The following is a 19,194-nucleotide window of genomic DNA, read 5'->3' on the forward strand; positions in this document are numbered from 1 at the left end:
TCTTCGCTCGTAAAAAGTTTTTAAAATGTTTCACAGAAGTTCATGAATAATTCCTGTATTTTTCATTTCTTTATTAATTACAGTTTCAAAAGTGGAAATAACGACAATAGGGTAGGTCGTTTTCCAATTTTTTCGAAATGTTATGCAATATGCAGCTTACAAGCAAAAAAATCAAGGTTAAATACATTATAAATAACCTCAGCAGGACAAAGGAAAAATTTCAAATTTTCAAGTAAATGTTAAACATCACCCTCTCTTTGCAAGAGCTCAAAGATTGAAAAATTTGAACAATTTCCAACCAGGCAAGCTTTATCAAATTCAAAAAAAAAAAAATATTGGAAAACTAGGTACCCATAATAATTTTGTTTGTTTGTTTTTTTTATTTTTTGAATGATGAGCTGATGATTTGTTTTCAACCATTTCTGATTGGGTTTTCGAAGGGGAAATGAGTAGTTTGAGAGTATATGTATATGTAGATCTTTCTGATGCTGAAGTTCTAATTTGAGTCGACTATTTCGATGTTTCTCTGTTAATTTCAACTCAGCTGAATACAAATGGTTTATTGATGTTATTACTTCAAATTGTCCATCTTATTGAATCTTGAAAATTTAGTCTTGTCCTTCAAAAATTATATTTTAACGACGTCATTACTTTATTGAGACAATTTAATAAATCGCCAAAACTGGAACAAATCGACGTCAGAGTTTACATCGATGATCAAATGGTTATAAATTTATCATCTCGTTATAAAACAATGTGATGTAATGATTTTGTACTTACATCTTGATTTTTCGAACTACATACATATTTCAACAATTTTTCTCATTTTCTTCCTACTAATACGTAGCAGTATACTTTTTATTGAATATTTTATAGTCATATTTCTCTCCTGGCCAAATCTTTATTGAGGTGAACCGAATTTCATGCCACGTTTTGACCCTCATAAATGACCCTATAAACTGAAAACTATCTATATTATTAAAAGTTTTCCGTCTTTGTTATCGAGTTTCAAACGGTGCACCGTGGTGTTTGTGTTGTTATGGTAAAAGGCTGTCAAAGGAATTATGATAAATACGTACGAGCTTTCTGGTTTAATGAATTTTTCTCACCTAAACAAATGGCAACGTTTGTATGTAATTTATAGCGTTTTGAGTACGCAGGAAAAGCCGACTGTAAAGAAATAATGCCAGTATCATGATTTGTATGCATTCTCGTATGTACTAGAGGAATTTACCTGTATGTATTTTCTTCTTTTTTTTTTACTTCTTTTCCTCGAACACGCGTGAATTCCAGTATATTGGTGCTGTTCGCGCGTATAAATAAATTATTATGAATATGCAAATGTATACAGTTTAAAGAATGCCAGCGATTGTTTTTTCTATTGTAGGTTTCTGGTGCATTGTTTCTTCGTACTTACACATATCCTCCTATGTATACAATACAGGCCTACTGCAGTGTGTTAGAAAATATTTGTACTCTAAATGTGGAGCGCCACTTCAGTTTATTTTTCTGTGATTCAATTTAATTGTGCAATATGTTGGTCGTCGTTGTATTTGGCATAGATTTCCCCGTTCGAAGATGCGTATATTGTATCGTATTCGTCATCACAATTGTCAGGTGTATCTATGGTATTACCTATACGATAAACACGTGGTTGGGTTGGATGGCGGTTTGGGGGAATTTTGTGCAAATATGTGATCGCTGTGTATGGTCCAGCATATATCTGTACGATATGAAGTAGCATAAGGCAAGACGTTAATCAAGATTTCTAAGCGTTCTTGATAACTGTCGTTCGCCAAGTTTCACCAGCTAACCGAAACAAACCGATTTATCACCGAAACCAGGGTCATTTTGTGTATCGTTTCCGTACCAACTTATTCTTGTGTATACATGAACGAGTTATTACGTTAGTGTATCTATTCGGCCCTCTGTGGCTATACTGGCGAATTATTATTGTTATTTTGTATCCAGACTGGTTTATTAGCTGCAAACCATAAGTAGAGTAGGAGTCAACCACAACTCCGCTATAGTTGGATGTTGAATCATGATTGTTGAGATTAGAAGAATTGGTCTAGGTCTGGCGGCTAATTGATCAGTGTCGATGGCAATTAATCCAAGAGGAAAGTTTCGTGTGTGTTTATCTGATCCTATGGATTTTCCTGCTTTCATTCCTCGTGAGTTCATTTTTTTTTCATTGAAAAATGTCTCGTTGAGCTGTGCTCAGTTTTGATCGGACGAGCTATCTGAAAATCTGATCAGAAAGTCGCATGCTTGAAAACTTTTTTCAAAAGTATCAAATGAGACATTTCAAAAAAAATCAAATCTAAGAATTTTGCCCTTTTGTTTTGCTTGATAAGAAACGCGTTCTTTTCCTTTCTTGAGAGTAACTACCTAGGTAATTTTCGAAAAACAGGGTATGGGGGAAGAGGCTACCGAGAAAATTCAAGAAATTCAGTCCTTCAAAAACAGCCTTCTTAAAATACTGAATTGTTTAATTTCGAACAATCCTGTTTTGAAAAATCGCAATCTTATCGTGAAAATGTGAATTTACGTGTGAGAATATGGAGCATATGGAAGATGGAGGGCAGGGGGAGAAGGATTAATGTATTTGAATGAATCTCAAGGAGAAAAGTTTTCTCTTTTATACTCGTAATATTTCATTCCAAGAAAACAAAAAAAATTCGTCATAAGCTCGAACGAGTCCTGAACAAATGTCATTTTACCATCGCCCTCTTCATGAAAAATAAACCCTCCCAAATTGGACAAATTATCTCTAATTTTTTTAAATGAAATGTTCACTTGTATTATTTTTAAAAATGAAATTTTTCAATAAATGTTGGATGTTAATTATCAGTAAGATACTCGGGACCTTTATTTCTTGAGACCTCAATCCCCGAAAATTCAGATCCCAGAGCAAATTTTCTCTTTTGCTTTCCTATCTGAAAGGTTCAGAAAATAGAAGTATCCACCTATTTGTATAGAAAAAATCAAGTACTTATTTTCAAATTTTTATATGTACTTACTTACGTCATTGCATTACACTTTTCTAGGGATTGAAAAAAATTCTGAGTTGTCTATTTTTTTCGTAGGGAGGAACATGAAGTAATGAAATTAAAAATGATTTCAGATTTCACGAGTAACATCAGAAAATTCGTGTCTACATGACCGTGAAAAAATTTTGAGGTCACTGAGTCGAAAATATCAGAAATTTTAGAAACCTTTGAAAATGAAAACAAGAACATTATTAAATGCATATTTACTTTATTCATAAAATAATTTTAAAAACTTTTTTTTAAATCTAAAATTTCAAAATTTTTGAACCCTTGTGGAGAATATGTAAAGGCTGAATCTGAGGCCCCAAAATTTTTCCATTTTTTTTCGTGATGCCTTTCAATTTTTCTATTTTTTTAAAAAAATCCCAAGATAATACACTGTTATTAGCCATTAAAGATTTTTTTTTTAAAAATAAAAATTTACTTTGAATGGATTTTTTTGGAAGCCTACTTATTTTTCTGGGTTGAAAATCAAATTTTAGTTTTCATTCATTTTTTATGATTTGGAAAATCCTATGTAGGCCTACTTGTTCCCCTCCCCCCCCCCCCCCAAGCAAAAGCATTTCATTTCAACAATGAAACTATGCTTGGATACGTTTGCATTTGAAATATTTTGGAGCACGAGAATAACCTTTTGAAAACTATTAAGTAGAAGAGATCGTTAAGGTGGCTTTTTGTACAAATTTTTTCAAACTTCATGCCTAAAAATTTCAATGTTTTGGGACTAATTAACTCAAAATGGATGAACCACAATACGTCTTCTTTTCTTCGAACGACCTAGAAGTAATTAATTATCGGCGATGATTTTCACACTTGTCCGCTTCATTAGCAAGGTATTCTGTCCTGTGGACTGTGGACCAATTCTATATCCTAATTGAGCTATTGCCATGCTGTCTCAGATACGTATGTGCTGTATTTCTATATGTACTCGTATTACCGACCTCATAACGTCTATTATCAATTCGAATTGAACCAGCATCGCGTACCACGAGCAAGTCTTATCATATCATAAAATTGAATATTATCATCATCCGCGTAATGTACATACGAAATGACGCGCAATGTGATTCTTTTTTTTAAACGTCGCGTCGCGGACGCGATAACTTCAAAAAAGGAGGATCATTTTGGGCAATGCTTTCTTTCTACGAACCAAGGCCAAAAGTGACTTATTTTCTTTCTCGTATCTTTGGTTTTGTTATTACCACGTCCGTGGCATTGAAAAGCAAAACATTACCTTATCATTGTAATGTGTACTTTGCTTCGCTTACTCGTGTTTTAATATTTTTTGGAATTAGTGGTTTGGAAAAAAAAACATGACTTTTATCACAGTTTGTAGCGAGTAAATACGATTCTGTTGACTTTGGAATCGGTTCCCGGTGGCACTTTTTTCTGATAAGCTTCACTTATGATGGCATTGTTCGTGTTGTTTTATCGATTTACAACGCTGAACTAGGATTTATAAAAATAGGAATAGTAAAAAAAATTCACCTACTTTTTTGTCCAGTCCAATTCATACATTACGCCGGTATATATATGTAATTGCTTATGTACACGAATTATATGTGCGAAACGATGTGGAAACTGGTTGTAGGTAGAAAAAAAAGTATGCGTGTATTATTGTTTCATTTATGGTCGCGAGAAATACATTCATACAAGTTGAATAAATCGAAGGGGGGAAAATGTATCGAATGCGTAGCGATTTACGTTTAGAATAATAATTTCACCAACTGTGTGATATGGTTCGTAGATGTGAATAATTTATAAAATTCTATGCACTCTGAGGACGACAAGAGCTCGTTTTCGGTCATACGAAGACGATCGATCATTTTTTTTTCGCGTGTTTTTAAAAGCTATCGTCGCCGTATTTGAATGGGTTGAATTTTTTATTACTTACCTAAAAGTAAAATAGTATAATGCAGATTATATTCGTTTCGCTCGAAATTGTTTCCGAAGAGCACTACGTAGTTTGGTAGGTCGCGTGTTTACTGAAAAATATGATATAATCGAGCGGCAACCAGTTGATCATCCGTGTACAATAAGTTGATATATCACGTAAATTTAAGGGGAAATTGATGTAAAATTTCACCCTTGTGCCTGCGAATTTCGTACACCTACGATGAATCGTGTTCAAAGGTCATGCTAATGTGCAAAATATCGATCTCGCAGAGTGTAAATTATCCCCCGGTGTGATAAGCGTATTTAGGACGCAGGAAACCCGAGAATGACCATGACGATTTGCTTGCGCATTTCGTATTCCATTTTCATTTGTTTTCTGTTTTTCTTGCTAATTTGTTTTACCACCAAATGCCTAGTACCCGGAAAAATAAATTAATTTTAAGCACGAATAACAGATTAGGTTGATGAGGGTGGTTTCATTTTGACATTCAAGGGGTAGCAAGGTTGTGGTGGAGGTAATGCCGGTGTCTGATTTATTCGGTAATGATGATGTTTTTATTTGTCTGGTTTTTTTACTTTACGATTTCCGTCGTTTAAAATGCAAAATTTAAAATTTTTATGACGCTATTTTTTTTTAATTGAGAAATTTTCGTGCTCATTTTGTTAGAGGTGTTTGGCCGAATTAGTGTCATATTGTGTTTTGAATCGTGTTTTTGGTTGAACTTTTTGTTTTCTTTTTCATACATTATATAATAATTTAATTGTTTCAAGAATCGAATCTTTTATAAGCTAAAAGATTTCATTAATGTCGTGTCTTGAGACAATCAGAGGATAGGAAAGGAAAGAACAAATGCCTTTCCCTATTTTTAAAGCATTTCAGTCATTTTTTCACATTAGTCACCACAATCCAGAATATTGGACAGTAAATAACTAATCTCGGGGAATAATTTTGATCTAGTTTGAAAACCGTATAACAATTCAATCAATCATGCTGTAATTTTTTCACATTTGTCACTGCATTGACTTCTTTCGTCCCGAAATTGATAAATAATTAGCCATGAGTTGAATGAAAAGTGAACCTCAGAAAATAATTCTAATTTCATTTGATGTTCTCCAAATAAGGTATTCTGGAGTTGAAAAAACTTATGCGAAGTTTTAAAAAATTTTATGGTATAAAACCGCACCTCTTTCGGGTTTTACCAATGTCAGGAATTTGGATCAAGTTTATCATCATTTTGATCAGACTCCCAAAATTTTTGGACAGATTTTTCAATTTTTTGAGTACGATTAATTTAAAATTTGTGAAAGTTTTTATTAATTGTGCCTTGAACTTTGATATTTTGTAATATTTTCCCTTGCCCCCAACGCTAGCTCAAAAAATCAGAAATAGATGAAAAAAAATTGGAAAAGCCAAGGTATTCCGTAATTTTTTTTGCAAAATCCCTGGAATTAGAAAAAAAAACGATCAATTGCAAATTCTGGATAAGGGTCTGAGGTGAAAGGAAACCATTATTTTTCACATCTCGAAACACAAATTTTTGAAAGCTTTTGCCCTCGCTTCGCTCGGGCTTATTTTCTTTTCTTTTTCAGAAACAAATCAAAAATTTCTAGATAATGAAAATCAAGTTTTGAAGCCAAAAAATGAACTCACAAAAAAACATCATTCAAATTATAAAATTTTAAAAGCCAAAAAATAAACTACTCGTCCTCACATTAAAAAAAAAACTCGTTTTATTACTCTCAAAATACAAATTTTCAGACGCTTTCGTCCTCGCGTCGCTCGAGCCTGTTCTCTTTTCTTTTTCAAAAGTAACTTCCTTCAAAAAAACATTAGGTAGGTATTCCAATTCTAAAATTTGAAAAACCAAAAACTTGCATTTAAAAAACCATCGATTTTTAGCCATCTCGAATTAAAAGTTTTCAAAATCTCTCGCTCTCGCTTCGCTCGGGCCAATTTATTTCCCCTTTATTTAAAATAAACAAATTTCACATTTAAGGCCTCCGAAAATCCAAGAAAGCAAAGAAAAATTTTCATAAGCCATATGAATATTGTATCAATTGGCAAAATTGATGTTTTTCTACCACATCAATGCACAAATTTTCATTCGACACCACCCCCTCTCAAAAACCTAAAAATAACTTCATCTACTTTAGAAATGGCGCCCAACGTGAATATCTGCCCCGAGCCTTCATCAGTTCACAACGCGACCTTTTTGAATTTTCATTTGGCATTTTTGTACCCAATTACCCCCCCCCCCCCGCCGCCGAAAAATTTAAAATAAAAAGTAAATAATAAAATGTCTAGTTTGAAGAAAAACTTTTGGAAAATACATACTACCCCTCTCCTTCGCCCTGAAACTTCTTCTTTAATTCAAGTATTCAGAAAATAGGAAAACCGAGAAAAGTCAGGGAAAATGACTCGCCAAAAATGGTGGACACCCTTGATAAAATTTAATACAAATTTTATTTTATTTTTATAGGAAATGATATTAAATGTGTAGTATGAAATTTCTCGTTTTTCAATTTGATTCGACATCATTTCACTCGTAATTTTTTTTTACCAGTGTATAGATTATTGAAAATAAAACCAATCTAATTTTTATGAGAGTTGAATGAATGAATAATTGTAGGGTAATGCACTCGTTTTTATTCGCTTCCGGACTAATAGCCCGAATAATTACCCATCATGTAGGTACACATATTGCACTTATAGCTTTCGCTTTGTTGACGAATAAACTGAAATCGAAATAAAATTCTTACGAGTGCATTGGCTTCGGCGGATGCGAATTAATAAGAACTAGATCAACGTATGGTTTGCGGAATGTGCAATACGCGTTGCAATCTGCATTCGATTCGAATAACCATAAGAATGGTACCACTCACCGCCGATATTGTAGGCCAAAATGATAGTTAGCGTGTACACGAGATGCCACCCTTTCCGAAAGTTTGAATTATAAATAAAAGTAACCCACGTGTTATGTCACACAGTTCATACTCTCGAACGACGATGTCGGTTTTATGCCAAATACATACATACAACGATATTTCACAGAGGGCGAAATTTTTCAAACGTTTCTTTTAAAAATAGACAGACGTGCCTTGTTCGATTCAGCTTGACCAAAGACTACACCAAAAAAGTATAGTAATGTGATTTACTGACGGTGTGGTGTTTTGCAAATTATAGTGATGTGTTTTATGCGGTACGATCCCCGGAAAAGGATTTCGTATTGGAAGAAAATCGCCGAAAATGTGATCGAGTAGAGTTAAATGAGTAATTCCATACCTTAGTGCCATAAATTAGCTTCGCGTTAATTCGCCTTGATTTCTTCGTGTGGTGCCATTTATTCGGAGGGTCGCGAATGCAACATGTCATGAGCGATGAAGATAAAATCACTGATGCAGATACCGGAGACGCTGACCCGATCGGAGTCCATGCTCAAACGACGCTACATCCATCATCAGGCGACGATCATTCGATCGTAGAAATATTGAAAAAATATGATCGAGTTTTTCTACGTAAATATTACGATGTGGTTTCGTCTTCATCGTTGTCAAACAACGATGGCGAAATCGAAACTTCCAACGACCCCCATGACGATCGTGTTCTAGAAGGATGCGGTGAACTGTCCAAATGTATGTATCATGTGAGAAAATGCGACAAACAATGCGTCGAATTACGAATGATAGTACCGGAACTGAACCGAAGTACGTATAAATTGGCGGTTAATACCGTATAGGTTTTGCAATTATGTCTACGCTATTCTTCACGAGCTTAAATTATTTAAAATTAAACTTTCCATTTTCTTTTTTGCGGATTCCAGCGACTCGATTCGACGCTGTTGAGCAATCGATGATTTGCATTTTTTTTGCGAAATAATTTTTCGTGCATATGCGGTCGTCGCAATGCAGTGTATATATTTTTGGTTAATTACGACGACCAATGTACTCGTCTGTAAGTGCCAATTTTTACTCGACCGCAATTTATTAATTTTTTTCCACGTTTCAGCCGCTATCTCCATCATGACCGAGTATAACTTCTGAGTCATGACAAATAATGATCTAGTCGCAAATTCCAATACACGGTGAAGGTATATTGCGCCATTTAAAGTGCTTTAAAATATGCCCACCTTCCCACACGTAGCATATACAGTACATTATTTCTAAAAGAGTAAGTAATTTTCACCACGTGCCCGGTGCCTGCGCGTATAATCAACACCAACGCCAACTGACGCCTTTAAAAGTACACGTGCCTTAGTTGAATTGAGCCCTTTTCTCTCATGGATGAGCCGACAGAGAAGTGAAGTGCGTCGAGATGAACGATGTGAAACAATAGCTGTGTCATGGGATCAATGATGGACGATGATTGAGATTACGTAACAGGCTGGCGAGTCGATTGGATTGGATTAGCTTTTTTTTGGGAACGTGTTAAGGTGTGAACTGTGAAGTGTGAAGTGAAGGATCGCACAGAGAGAATGGCGAGAATTATAGAACGTTTTCAAAAGTCACGAAAATTGTATCGATATCACGAGCTGGTTATCGGCGAGCATTTCGAAGGTGTCACGAGTTTTTCAATAGTTCACGATAAGTTGGTTTACTCGCAGGTATCGTATCCCGGGTGACCTGTGAAATTTCGCCGAACCTTTCGAAATTCGTAATTGGAAAATTTACGCGGGTATTTTGATCACTACGAGAAGGGCGTTTGCGGTTTAATCGTATAATAGAGAGTGTAAGTTATGGTGAGGACGATGCTATGTTATGTACATATTTTATTCGCGTATTTTTTTCATATACCATGAAACAGTGTTGGTTGTTTTGATTTTGGGAATGTCTCTCTGAGATTTGAGCATTCAAAAAATAATTGTCATCAATTTTTTTTTTCAATTTTGAAAAATTATATATTACGATTTTTCGGGACGTTTTATTTTTTTTTACGTAGATCCTCGAATACATGTTTCTTGATTATGGGATAGCCATCATCTTCGTTGAAAATTTAAAGTACATTTATCAAAGTAGCAAAAAAAAAATTAGGCAGCTACTCTTTTTGAAAAAATTACCAAAAAATGCATTTTTTTGGTAAAAACTGTAAAAAAAATTGATTGATTGCCAGAAAATCCATTTTAAAAATTGAAACGTTTGATTTAGTTTTTTTTTGCTAAAAAAACAAATTTTTTTTGGTCAACATTTTCAGAAAATTTTTCATTTTTTGGCAACATTTTAAAATATTTTACTGCATAGTTACTTTTTTGTCAAAATGGGCACAAAATCCTGTTTTTTGGTCAACGTTTCCAAAAAAGTCTACTTTTCGCCAAAATTATGGTAAAAACTGTAAAAAAAAACACTTAAGTAAAAATTGCTTGAAAAACAGTTTTTTTAAAAAAAATCAAAATTACCAAAAAGTATAGTTTTTTGACAAAATTGCAGAATTTTTTTTTTTTTGGTGAAAATGTACAAAAAGTCTTACATTTTTTGCCTAAATTGCGAAAGATCTTATTTTTTTTAATACTTTAATAAAACAGTAACTAAATGGCAAAAAAGCTTATTTACTGGTCAAAATTGTGAGAAAACGTCTCACTGTTTTGTCAAAATTGCAAAAAAAAAAACACATTTTTGTATTGGAAAAACTGTAAAAAAGGCTCACTTTTATTAAAATTTTTTAAAAATTTGTTCACTGAACTGAAGTTTTGAAAATCAGTAAGAACCTGTTCATTTTGTGCGTTTTCGAACATTTTGTAACTGAGTAAACTTTTTGTTCTTAAAAAGGTCGATAAACGCTTTTTGTGGCGTGAAATTTTAAAATTCACTTTAATTGAAGTAGATACTTTGATTCGAAGAACGAAATGCTTATTCTCTCAATTTTTTTCAAAATTTTTGGAGTGCTGTTATATCTTTTTAGTGGTGAAAAAGTCAACGGCGGAAACAAAATATTTGATAATGAGTGGAATCAGACAGATGTTTCAAATTTTGAGATATTTAAATCCCTTCTCTCTCCCTCCTCTATTCCATTTTTTTTGCCAAAAAATTTTCATCGTGTTTTTACAGTAAAGTGAAAAAATTCCTCATCACCTAATCCAGTGCAATATACAACAACTTCACGATTTTCTGCGCAGTGATAGCGAAAATTCATGAATTATGAGATTTTTCAATATATTTGTGTTCGATTAGGTGATGCGATGTAATGTATCTTATCTTTGAAATGTGTAAAAAGACAATTTTTTGAATTTTCGAAGGTTTTTAGCTAAAAATGGCAGTCTTTGAAATTTTTTTCTTGAAAAAAAAAAACAAAACAAAAAACGCTGTTGCAATTTTTTGATGTATTATTCCATACATAACAAAGAATTTTTTCAAAATTTAAACTCGCCGACTTCCTATTTTTATTTACTTAAATTGATTTTTATAGGGTTTTAGTTACCGAGGCCATCCGCGTTTGAAATTTTCAAACAACGCCATTTTGTCAAATTTCAAATGCTCATTTTTTAAGATTTTTTTTGGCTAAAAAAAATCGCAAAACCTCCGGTTTGCGTCATTTATCATTATTGATGGTTTCTACATACATGCAAAACATTTAAAAATTCGATTTACCATCATCCAATTATTTTTTGTGTGATTTGACGAGGAATTGCCCATTTATTGATTTTTAGCTTCCTTAATAACGTGTCCAACAGTCTTGTCTTTAGCACTGTTTTTTTTGTTGCATCCTCTTTTCTTGTCAGAATTTCCAAAAAGTCCTAAACATTTGAAAAATCATACGTTTTCCCAAAAAATTGCAAAAAAAGCACTATTTTTCCTCCCTTTTTTGAAAAGAAACCTTCGAAATATTTCATTTATTTGCCTTTTTTTCAGGTTTTTATTTTTGTTCAATTTCTTTCTGATTCTGTTTAAAAGTATGTATCCTAAATAGAAATTGATTTACCTGCATATGTACCTCCCTCTTCTCCAAAAATCGTTACAGTTGAAAAAAATCTCCTGTTATAAGTCTCACTTTTTTGCCAACATTTCAAAAAAGTCCTGTTTTGTTCCATCTTATTTTCAGTCAAACTTTGACATTTTCCATTTGTTTCCTCCTTCTTTTGATTTTTTTTGAGAATTGAAAAATTTTGAACCGAAAAAATGTCTTGAATAAAAATTTTGACCCGATCCCTTTCCTCCTCGAAATGAAAAATATAAAAGAAATTTCTGCCAAAGTCGTGCTTTTGCATATTCTCCTGTTTCTCAGACACCTTATTAATTTTCATCAAGATATTTATATGACAGAGGAGAAGAATTTCGTTCTCGTATATCAATTCGGTGTATTATTCAAAATATTTGCTTCCAACTGGAAAATTCTGTAGCTATGGCTACTGGTCTTGGTTTTACAGCCTACATGATCCACATACCTTACCCAGTATGCTGGTAAACAAACCGTAAACCGTCTTAGGTACCTTTAATGAGGTACAGGTACATAAGTATATTTTCACTGTACAGTTCAGCATATGGCACGTGTTACTTGTTAAAAAACAAAATAAATCGTATTCCGATGTCGGAAAGTTCTTCAGTAGTGTCAATCAGCGTGAAAATACTCATACGTTGGATCAATGGAGATTTTAATGCTATTGTGAATAAATGTGTTTTTCAAATAGGTCATTAGAATAGGTTGAACAAATACTGAAGTCCATATAATAGGCTTAAGGCTTATCGTAAAAATTCACCATCATCTTTTTTGATCCTGCATATGTTAAGATTTGACCGTTAGTTACTCGAATGTCGGTTGCGAATAAAATAACTAATGGAAAGGTTGAATAAAAGATATGATCATACGAGTATGAAATGCAAGACGCACGTACAATAACGTAATGTCCGAGTTTGAGGGATTCTTTTGCTATGAGGTTAGAGGTGCTAGAAACACCACAAGAAAGGTACGAGTACCTAATGTAGAGAAATAGGCCTACTTTTCAGCAGCTATGTACCAGTATACGATGCATGGATCTGCTTATTAAAACGATATCTCGTTCGAGTAAAGATATATTGTCTTCGGCAAAGCGTGAAATTCTTATCTATTAGCAAGTTATGATGCTATGTATTATCGAGTATAACTCGAACATATAATTATTCTGCGGACACGGGTCACAATTGAATCTATCGCTTGATCAATGGAATAATGCAGGTGAACCATTGTTGTGAACATTTTACGTATGATGTGTCTATGTAATGTAGCGTATGTACTTTCTCGGTAAATTCTACGATTGTGTGAAAATGAAAATAAAAATAAAACTCATGAGCGAGTACCCGATGCATATTGCACGAATCGAGCGTCTATTACCTACAATTTTGTGAAAGCGGTGTCATTTTTAAATAGCAGGTATTAACGGATACTGATATATTTATACTGTTATTATTAATCTGGATTACTATGCGCTATATTGGGTTTATTATAACTGCATTCGAGAAGTGAATCCTTAAAACGAGTAAGAAACCTTAAAAGCAGCTACAATATTGCACAATTTTTATTCTTCTCTTTCTCGATAACGTAGTGTTTTCTTCGTCTATAAGTTGTATGCTAATTTTACGCGGAAGTGAGTGCCATATTAATGACGTTGAAAAAAATCATATCAGTGCACAACACGTTCGCGATATGATGCGAAAAAATGAGAATTGAAAATTTTACGATTTAAAAGTCCACACTGTAACAATATGACCGGTTCAATTCGAATGGTAAATGTTACGAAATACTCGACCTGGGTATAATTAACGCTCCAGATATTTTTACGTTACCGTTAAACTATCGACGCTGGCTCGAGAGGTATTTTAAAATTTCTTCCGTAAAATGAACAAATTTTCGTCGTTTTATATTATTAGGTGTTCGTATCTCGACCTGCCTGACCGTTTCAAGACTCGAGTTAGCGAGTTACTAGTCTCATAACTTGTCCTGGTTGAAAGCCAACTGTCAATTTTGCTATCAAAATTTCGCATTTTTTTTCAATTACGAATTTTGATTTCGAACTTTTTTCCTGCCAAAAAATCCAAAAAATGTAGAAAATTTCAAACTGCTGGTGGAATTTTTTCTTCAAGTTATCATTGGAGGGTGTTCAACTCCAGAATTAAGGATTGTCATTTTTGAGATGGTTTTGGTCACCCCTTTGAATGGTTTGGGTACTTGAATTTCCTATTACATTTCTTTCGAAAAAAAAAATTTGATACGAAGGCTACAAAGTATTCCTAAAGGTACGAGCTCGATGGTTTATTGATCATCTCTTTGCTAAGTCGTTGATTCCTGTATATGGTCTAATGATTCTGTATGTGATTATCCATCACCCGACGTTTTTTTTCTTCGTGTTATAAAGTCGTTTAAATGGGTCTGTGTCCTGATAAAAACGTGGTGTTTTTTTTCGCTCTTAAAATACGTCTACAAAAAGTAAATTCGAGGATGTCATTCACGCTTGATTCGTTGTCGGTCGTACGTGTTTTTAAAGCTTTACTCGAACCAACAATGTGGGAATAAATTTCGATTTCGGCGTTTGAGTTGGTGATTGATATCACCGAAATCAACACCGTAGAATTATATGTTTATTGTACATGTATGTATGTGTTGTGCGAGTCCAAAAAAATAAGCATTACGTACGTATGGGTGTTTTTTTCCTCATCTTTATCGTTGTGTATTGTGGTACCCAGAAAAGATATGGATTTAGTCGAGTGATGATAACGTACAGAAAAAAAAAATATAATAATGTCTATAAATGGGTAGGTTAAGGACATTACTTGAAAACAATGACTGGGTTAATGATCCTAGGTGTATTTTATGCCCCCTTGTAAGTGCACGAGACAAACAGGAATTCGAGTGAGACAATCTTGATGCGATGGTCAGGTGATATATTATTGTCTTAGGAAGTATGAAGAATGGATTTTCATCCAGTGTTTTGTCTTCGTGTGCTGGCGACGAGAAAGCTGGTTTGTTTTGAATGGAAAATTACCTAGACACGATTCATTCATTTTTCTTCACGTGACAGAATGTGCTTGTACAGATTTATTTTTGAAAAAAAAACAAGAGTGTTGCGTAGGAAGATACGTATTTCCTGTTGGAGATATTTTTATATTTTGTTAACACTGAAAAAAAAAAACTGGTTATGATGCATTGATGAGTGGTTAATTTTTTAAGGACTGGAAAAGTGAATTTTAAACATTTTACTAAGATTTCTTTCAATGATGATTTTTAACAACTTCTGTGCAAGAAATTTCACAATTAAAAAAAAAAATATTCTGTGAACTTTGATGTTCCTGCTGATCTTACATAAGTGATAGCATACAAATACATGAATAAGATTAGTAGTACACATGAAGCTCCTAAAATTACACTAGGCAAAACAGCAAATTTGTGTTTGAGCTGAAAATGGGCTTAATTCGATAGTTTAGATCCTAAAACAAAAAACAGAGCGAGTTTTTTAAATGTGAGTTATTTTTGTGGTGCGGTCAGGAGAGATAGTCAAAGTTGCAAAAATGACCGTTTTTGTCCTACTTCAAGAGTTCGTAGCGACATCTGTATTGCTTTTCGAAAAAAACCATGGTCATTTTCGGATTCTACACGTTTTTTTAAGTAAAGGAACTTCCACGATTTTTGATTTTCGATTGTCAAAAATTTACAACTTTTAGAAAAATGGCAGAAAATTGCCCTTTTTTCAGAAAATTTCAAAAAGACACAATTTTTTCTCGAAGTTTTCCAGAAGTCTCGTTTGTATGACAGAAAGGAAGAAGTATAATTTTTTCCCAATAATTTATCAGGAAGTCCTGCTTTTAGGTTGAATTGTCAAATTCTTGCTTTTTACCAGAAAATTCACAAAAATTCTCGCTTTTTCAATATCTTGTTTTTTGACAACAATTTTCAAAAACTCTCATCTTTTTCAAAAATTGATAAAAATTTTCGCTTTTGTAAGAAATGGCCAAAGATTGCCGTTTTTTGCAACAAAATTTAAAAAGTCTCATTTGTTCCCCCAAATTGTCCAAAAGTTTCGCTTTTTTCACAAAAATTGCGAAAAATCATATTTTGTTTGCCAATAATTATATTTACCATTATTTCCAGTTTTTTCTAAAATTGTCAAAAATTCTAGCTTTTTAGCTCAATTTGTAAAAAATCTCACAAACTTTGAAAATTTCAACTTATTTTAGAAATTTGGCCCAAAAAGCGCCCGCCTTTTCAAAAAAATTTGTCAAAGTTTTGCTTTTTCAAAAATGAAAAAAAAATTTCGTTTTTCAGCGAAATGGTTAAAAAGTATTGGTTTTTTGTATAAAATTCCAAGAAGTCTCACATATCTTCAGAAATTACGGGAAAATGTTGTTTTTTTGGCACATGATTTGGTACTTTTTATAAGGTGAGCTGATTTTTGCTAAAGTTTTCAAAGTCTTGCTTTTTGACTTAAAATTCTCTTGAAGTATTTTACAAAATTGCCAATAATTTTCAAAAAATCACGTTTGTGTGTTTTTTAAATTTTTTTATTGCTTAGTCATTATCAAAAATTTTCGCAACCTAAAAATTAACAAACATTTTTGAGTTTCATTCTCGTATAAATTGTAATTTTTTTCGTAAAAAACCAAAAAATCGTCAAAAATTTCGTTTCTTTGTCAGAAATTCCAAGAGGCTTCTTCTTGTACTGCTTTTAGCCAAAAATTGTTTTTTCCCCCAAGAAATTGCAAACGTTCTGCCAAAAAGTCTTGGGGAGGGCGCGAATATGTTAAATCCGGCCCTGCTCAGGTGATGGCTACATCCCTACGAATTAAAAAAAAAAAATCGGTTGGAAACTGCCAAATTCAAGATCCAGGATTGGTCCATTATTTCACCCATCGTACCCCGCGATGCTGTTTATGAAGTTTTAATATTTATGTTTAGGAACTGTTTAATGTTTTTTAGTATCTAAATCACTTTAGCTTACATTATATTTTTATAAAGCCAAAGTTTTACTCGTGGTTGGTAAACGACTGTAAAAAATGTTACGAAAGAAGTCATTTGTTGTGTAAAATGATGAAGAATTATTTTGTAAGTTTAGTATATTAGTATTATGTTATCAGTCGACTAATGAGTTTTTGTTTTTTTCTGTTTCAGGTGAGTATTTAATTTTCACCATAAGAGTAAAGAAAATATTTAAGCCCAAGTATTCGTAAGTTATTTTTAACGTTCATAAGCATTTTTCGTCCTTGGAAAGTCTCTCGTATGAGACTGCGTTATTTTAAATGAAAACACTAAATATGGGACAAAAAATGACCATTATTAACACTTTCAGCACCACTTATCCCATTAATCCATGAATTGACATGTAAACTTTTTTTTAACCACGATGACTCGTCAATTGATCATTCAGTCGGCTATAATTTCCTTGAAAGTATTATTTCATCTGCGAATGATGAAAAATCATTCGGTTCGGTTACGGTTTAGAGGACAGTTTCCTTTGACCATGATGAGCTCCCCTTTGATGTGATACGACTTCCTATATTTTTTCTAATAAGCGGGGCAACTTTTACTGTCCACCATAAGTTGATAAATGTTGTTAATTTGCTACCTGATAATGCGCTATCAGGTCAGATTAATATTTAATTTAGTCCTATTGTGTCTGCTGTGACTAACTGTCGACGTAACGATATCTAGGGCATCTGGCATTAAGCATTAGAGAACTTGACACGAAAGAAAATTGACCATTTACTGCATGAAAAGTACTCGTATTCGTACGTATTTTTGATAACAAAACCGGCGACAGTATTGATGGATTTTTTCTCGCTGTACGTGTAATTAAAAGCATGCATGTCCCGACTTGATTCACTACAGATGATAAAACACATAAGTAAGATAAACGTACCATTCTTGAGCGTAGCCATTATAATCATACGACCGTTAATTGGCGTTAATTTGACGTACATTTTCGAAGCTCTGAAGAGGATTTTAGGCGACGAATTCTTAATACGAGTATCATCATCGCCATCGTATATGAACGTATGATGTATTCATCATTTTGATTACTCAGTGTAAAGTACGCCTTCCCATATGCATGTCGAGCGTCGTCGTCTGCCTATTTCCATATGACGCATGCGTCTTGACGCTCAGGCGTCGCCGACCTTGAAAGGCATCGCGTCTCTGTGATGGTGGTGTTTTCTCGACTGAGAAATGAGAATTCAGTGCATTATTATGACATATTCTTATCAGTAGTGTATCTCGCGCGATAATAATGCGATTTTTACGCGAATTCCTATGTGATTCTGTAGTGATAACAAAGGCTCGTTCGAGAATGAGATCTTTAAAGGTGTAAATTTTACCGGATTCGAACTTTTATTTGTGTTTGTGTAATTTTTACCTAGTTCGGCGGTAGCATTCGTGTGTATTTACCTTTCTGCTGCAACCAAGCAATATCTTCGTATTGATTTTGTGTACACAGCTCCAGATATGCAACCCTTGCGCGCAACATCTGTTTTTGATGTGTTTCTCACAGTTTCCTACTAATTATTCCAATTTTTAAAGTGATCTTTTGTATTACAAAAAGTGAATGGAAATTTACCAAAAGGTAATCGATCATCGTGGAAAATTTTCATAGTAAATATATTAAGGCTTCTTAATTTCCAGCGTTCGATTCGTAGGTAATTATTTCCAGTGCAATTAGAGCTACATACTTTATGGACTTTTTTGATAGCAAGTTACCCATGATATAGGATTGTGAGGAGAATGATTTTTTTATTATTCTTTGTGGTGATCACCGATAGGAACCGAGGTTGGTTCGAGAAAGGGTGCGATATTTAACAGTCCTGTGTTTATGTTGTTTTATCGATATTTAACGAATATGAATATGTAGACTTTGTTTACATTTCGTGTTTTCAAATAGTCGTGTGTTGTTTTTTCTTTGTATGCGTTTGATTTACAAATTGATTTTTTCCCTCTAGTATGTGCGATTTATTGTACAATTCGAGATGAGTACCGGTTGTTTAAATATTATTTGTGAATGAGATGTTCTTAAGTTCGAAATAAGTACTTGTGCCCTCTGCTTATTTGGATGCATTTTCGTGTTATAATATTTTCAAGTAAGAAAAACATCATTCTGGAAAATGTAGGTTTCTTCCCATGAACTGGAAAAATCCAGCCGAAATGTTTAATTGAAAGGTTTATTGCCTCTTGCAAAATTATAGAGTAGGCAAGATGTACTTACCTACTTAATGCGAACTATTAACGCTTCGTATTTTTTTTGTTTGCCAAAATTGTTGACATGTTACTCGGCGATTCTTTTGTATTATTTAAAAGCCCATT

General features: G+C 33.4%; 1 protein-coding gene across 5 annotated transcripts in view; it reads left to right on the plus strand.

Moving 5' to 3' along the window:
- The window catches only part of milt (trafficking kinesin-binding protein milt), a 92,034-nt gene that overhangs the window by 24,611 nt on the left and 48,229 nt on the right, over positions 1-19,194 (plus strand). For 2 of the 5 annotated variants that reach the window (XM_065357565.1, XM_065357566.1), the window contains exon 1: positions 18,076-18,460. The exons of 2 other annotated variants lie outside the window; for them this stretch is intronic. Coding sequence is in view for 1 of the 3 variants with exons in the window: in XM_065357563.1 (XP_065213635.1) it covers positions 8,309-8,654 (346 nt within the window). In the remaining 2 variants the exon portion in view is untranslated. Of the gene's footprint in view, positions 1-8,133; positions 8,655-18,075; positions 18,461-19,194 lie in introns of those variants that run through there. One more of the 5 variants, XM_065357563.1, reaches the window with a different exon arrangement.

Source organism: Planococcus citri, chromosome 3 (assembly GCF_950023065.1).
Source record: "Planococcus citri chromosome 3, ihPlaCitr1.1, whole genome shotgun sequence".
Classification (NCBI taxonomy): domain Eukaryota; kingdom Metazoa; phylum Arthropoda; class Insecta; order Hemiptera; family Pseudococcidae; genus Planococcus; species Planococcus citri.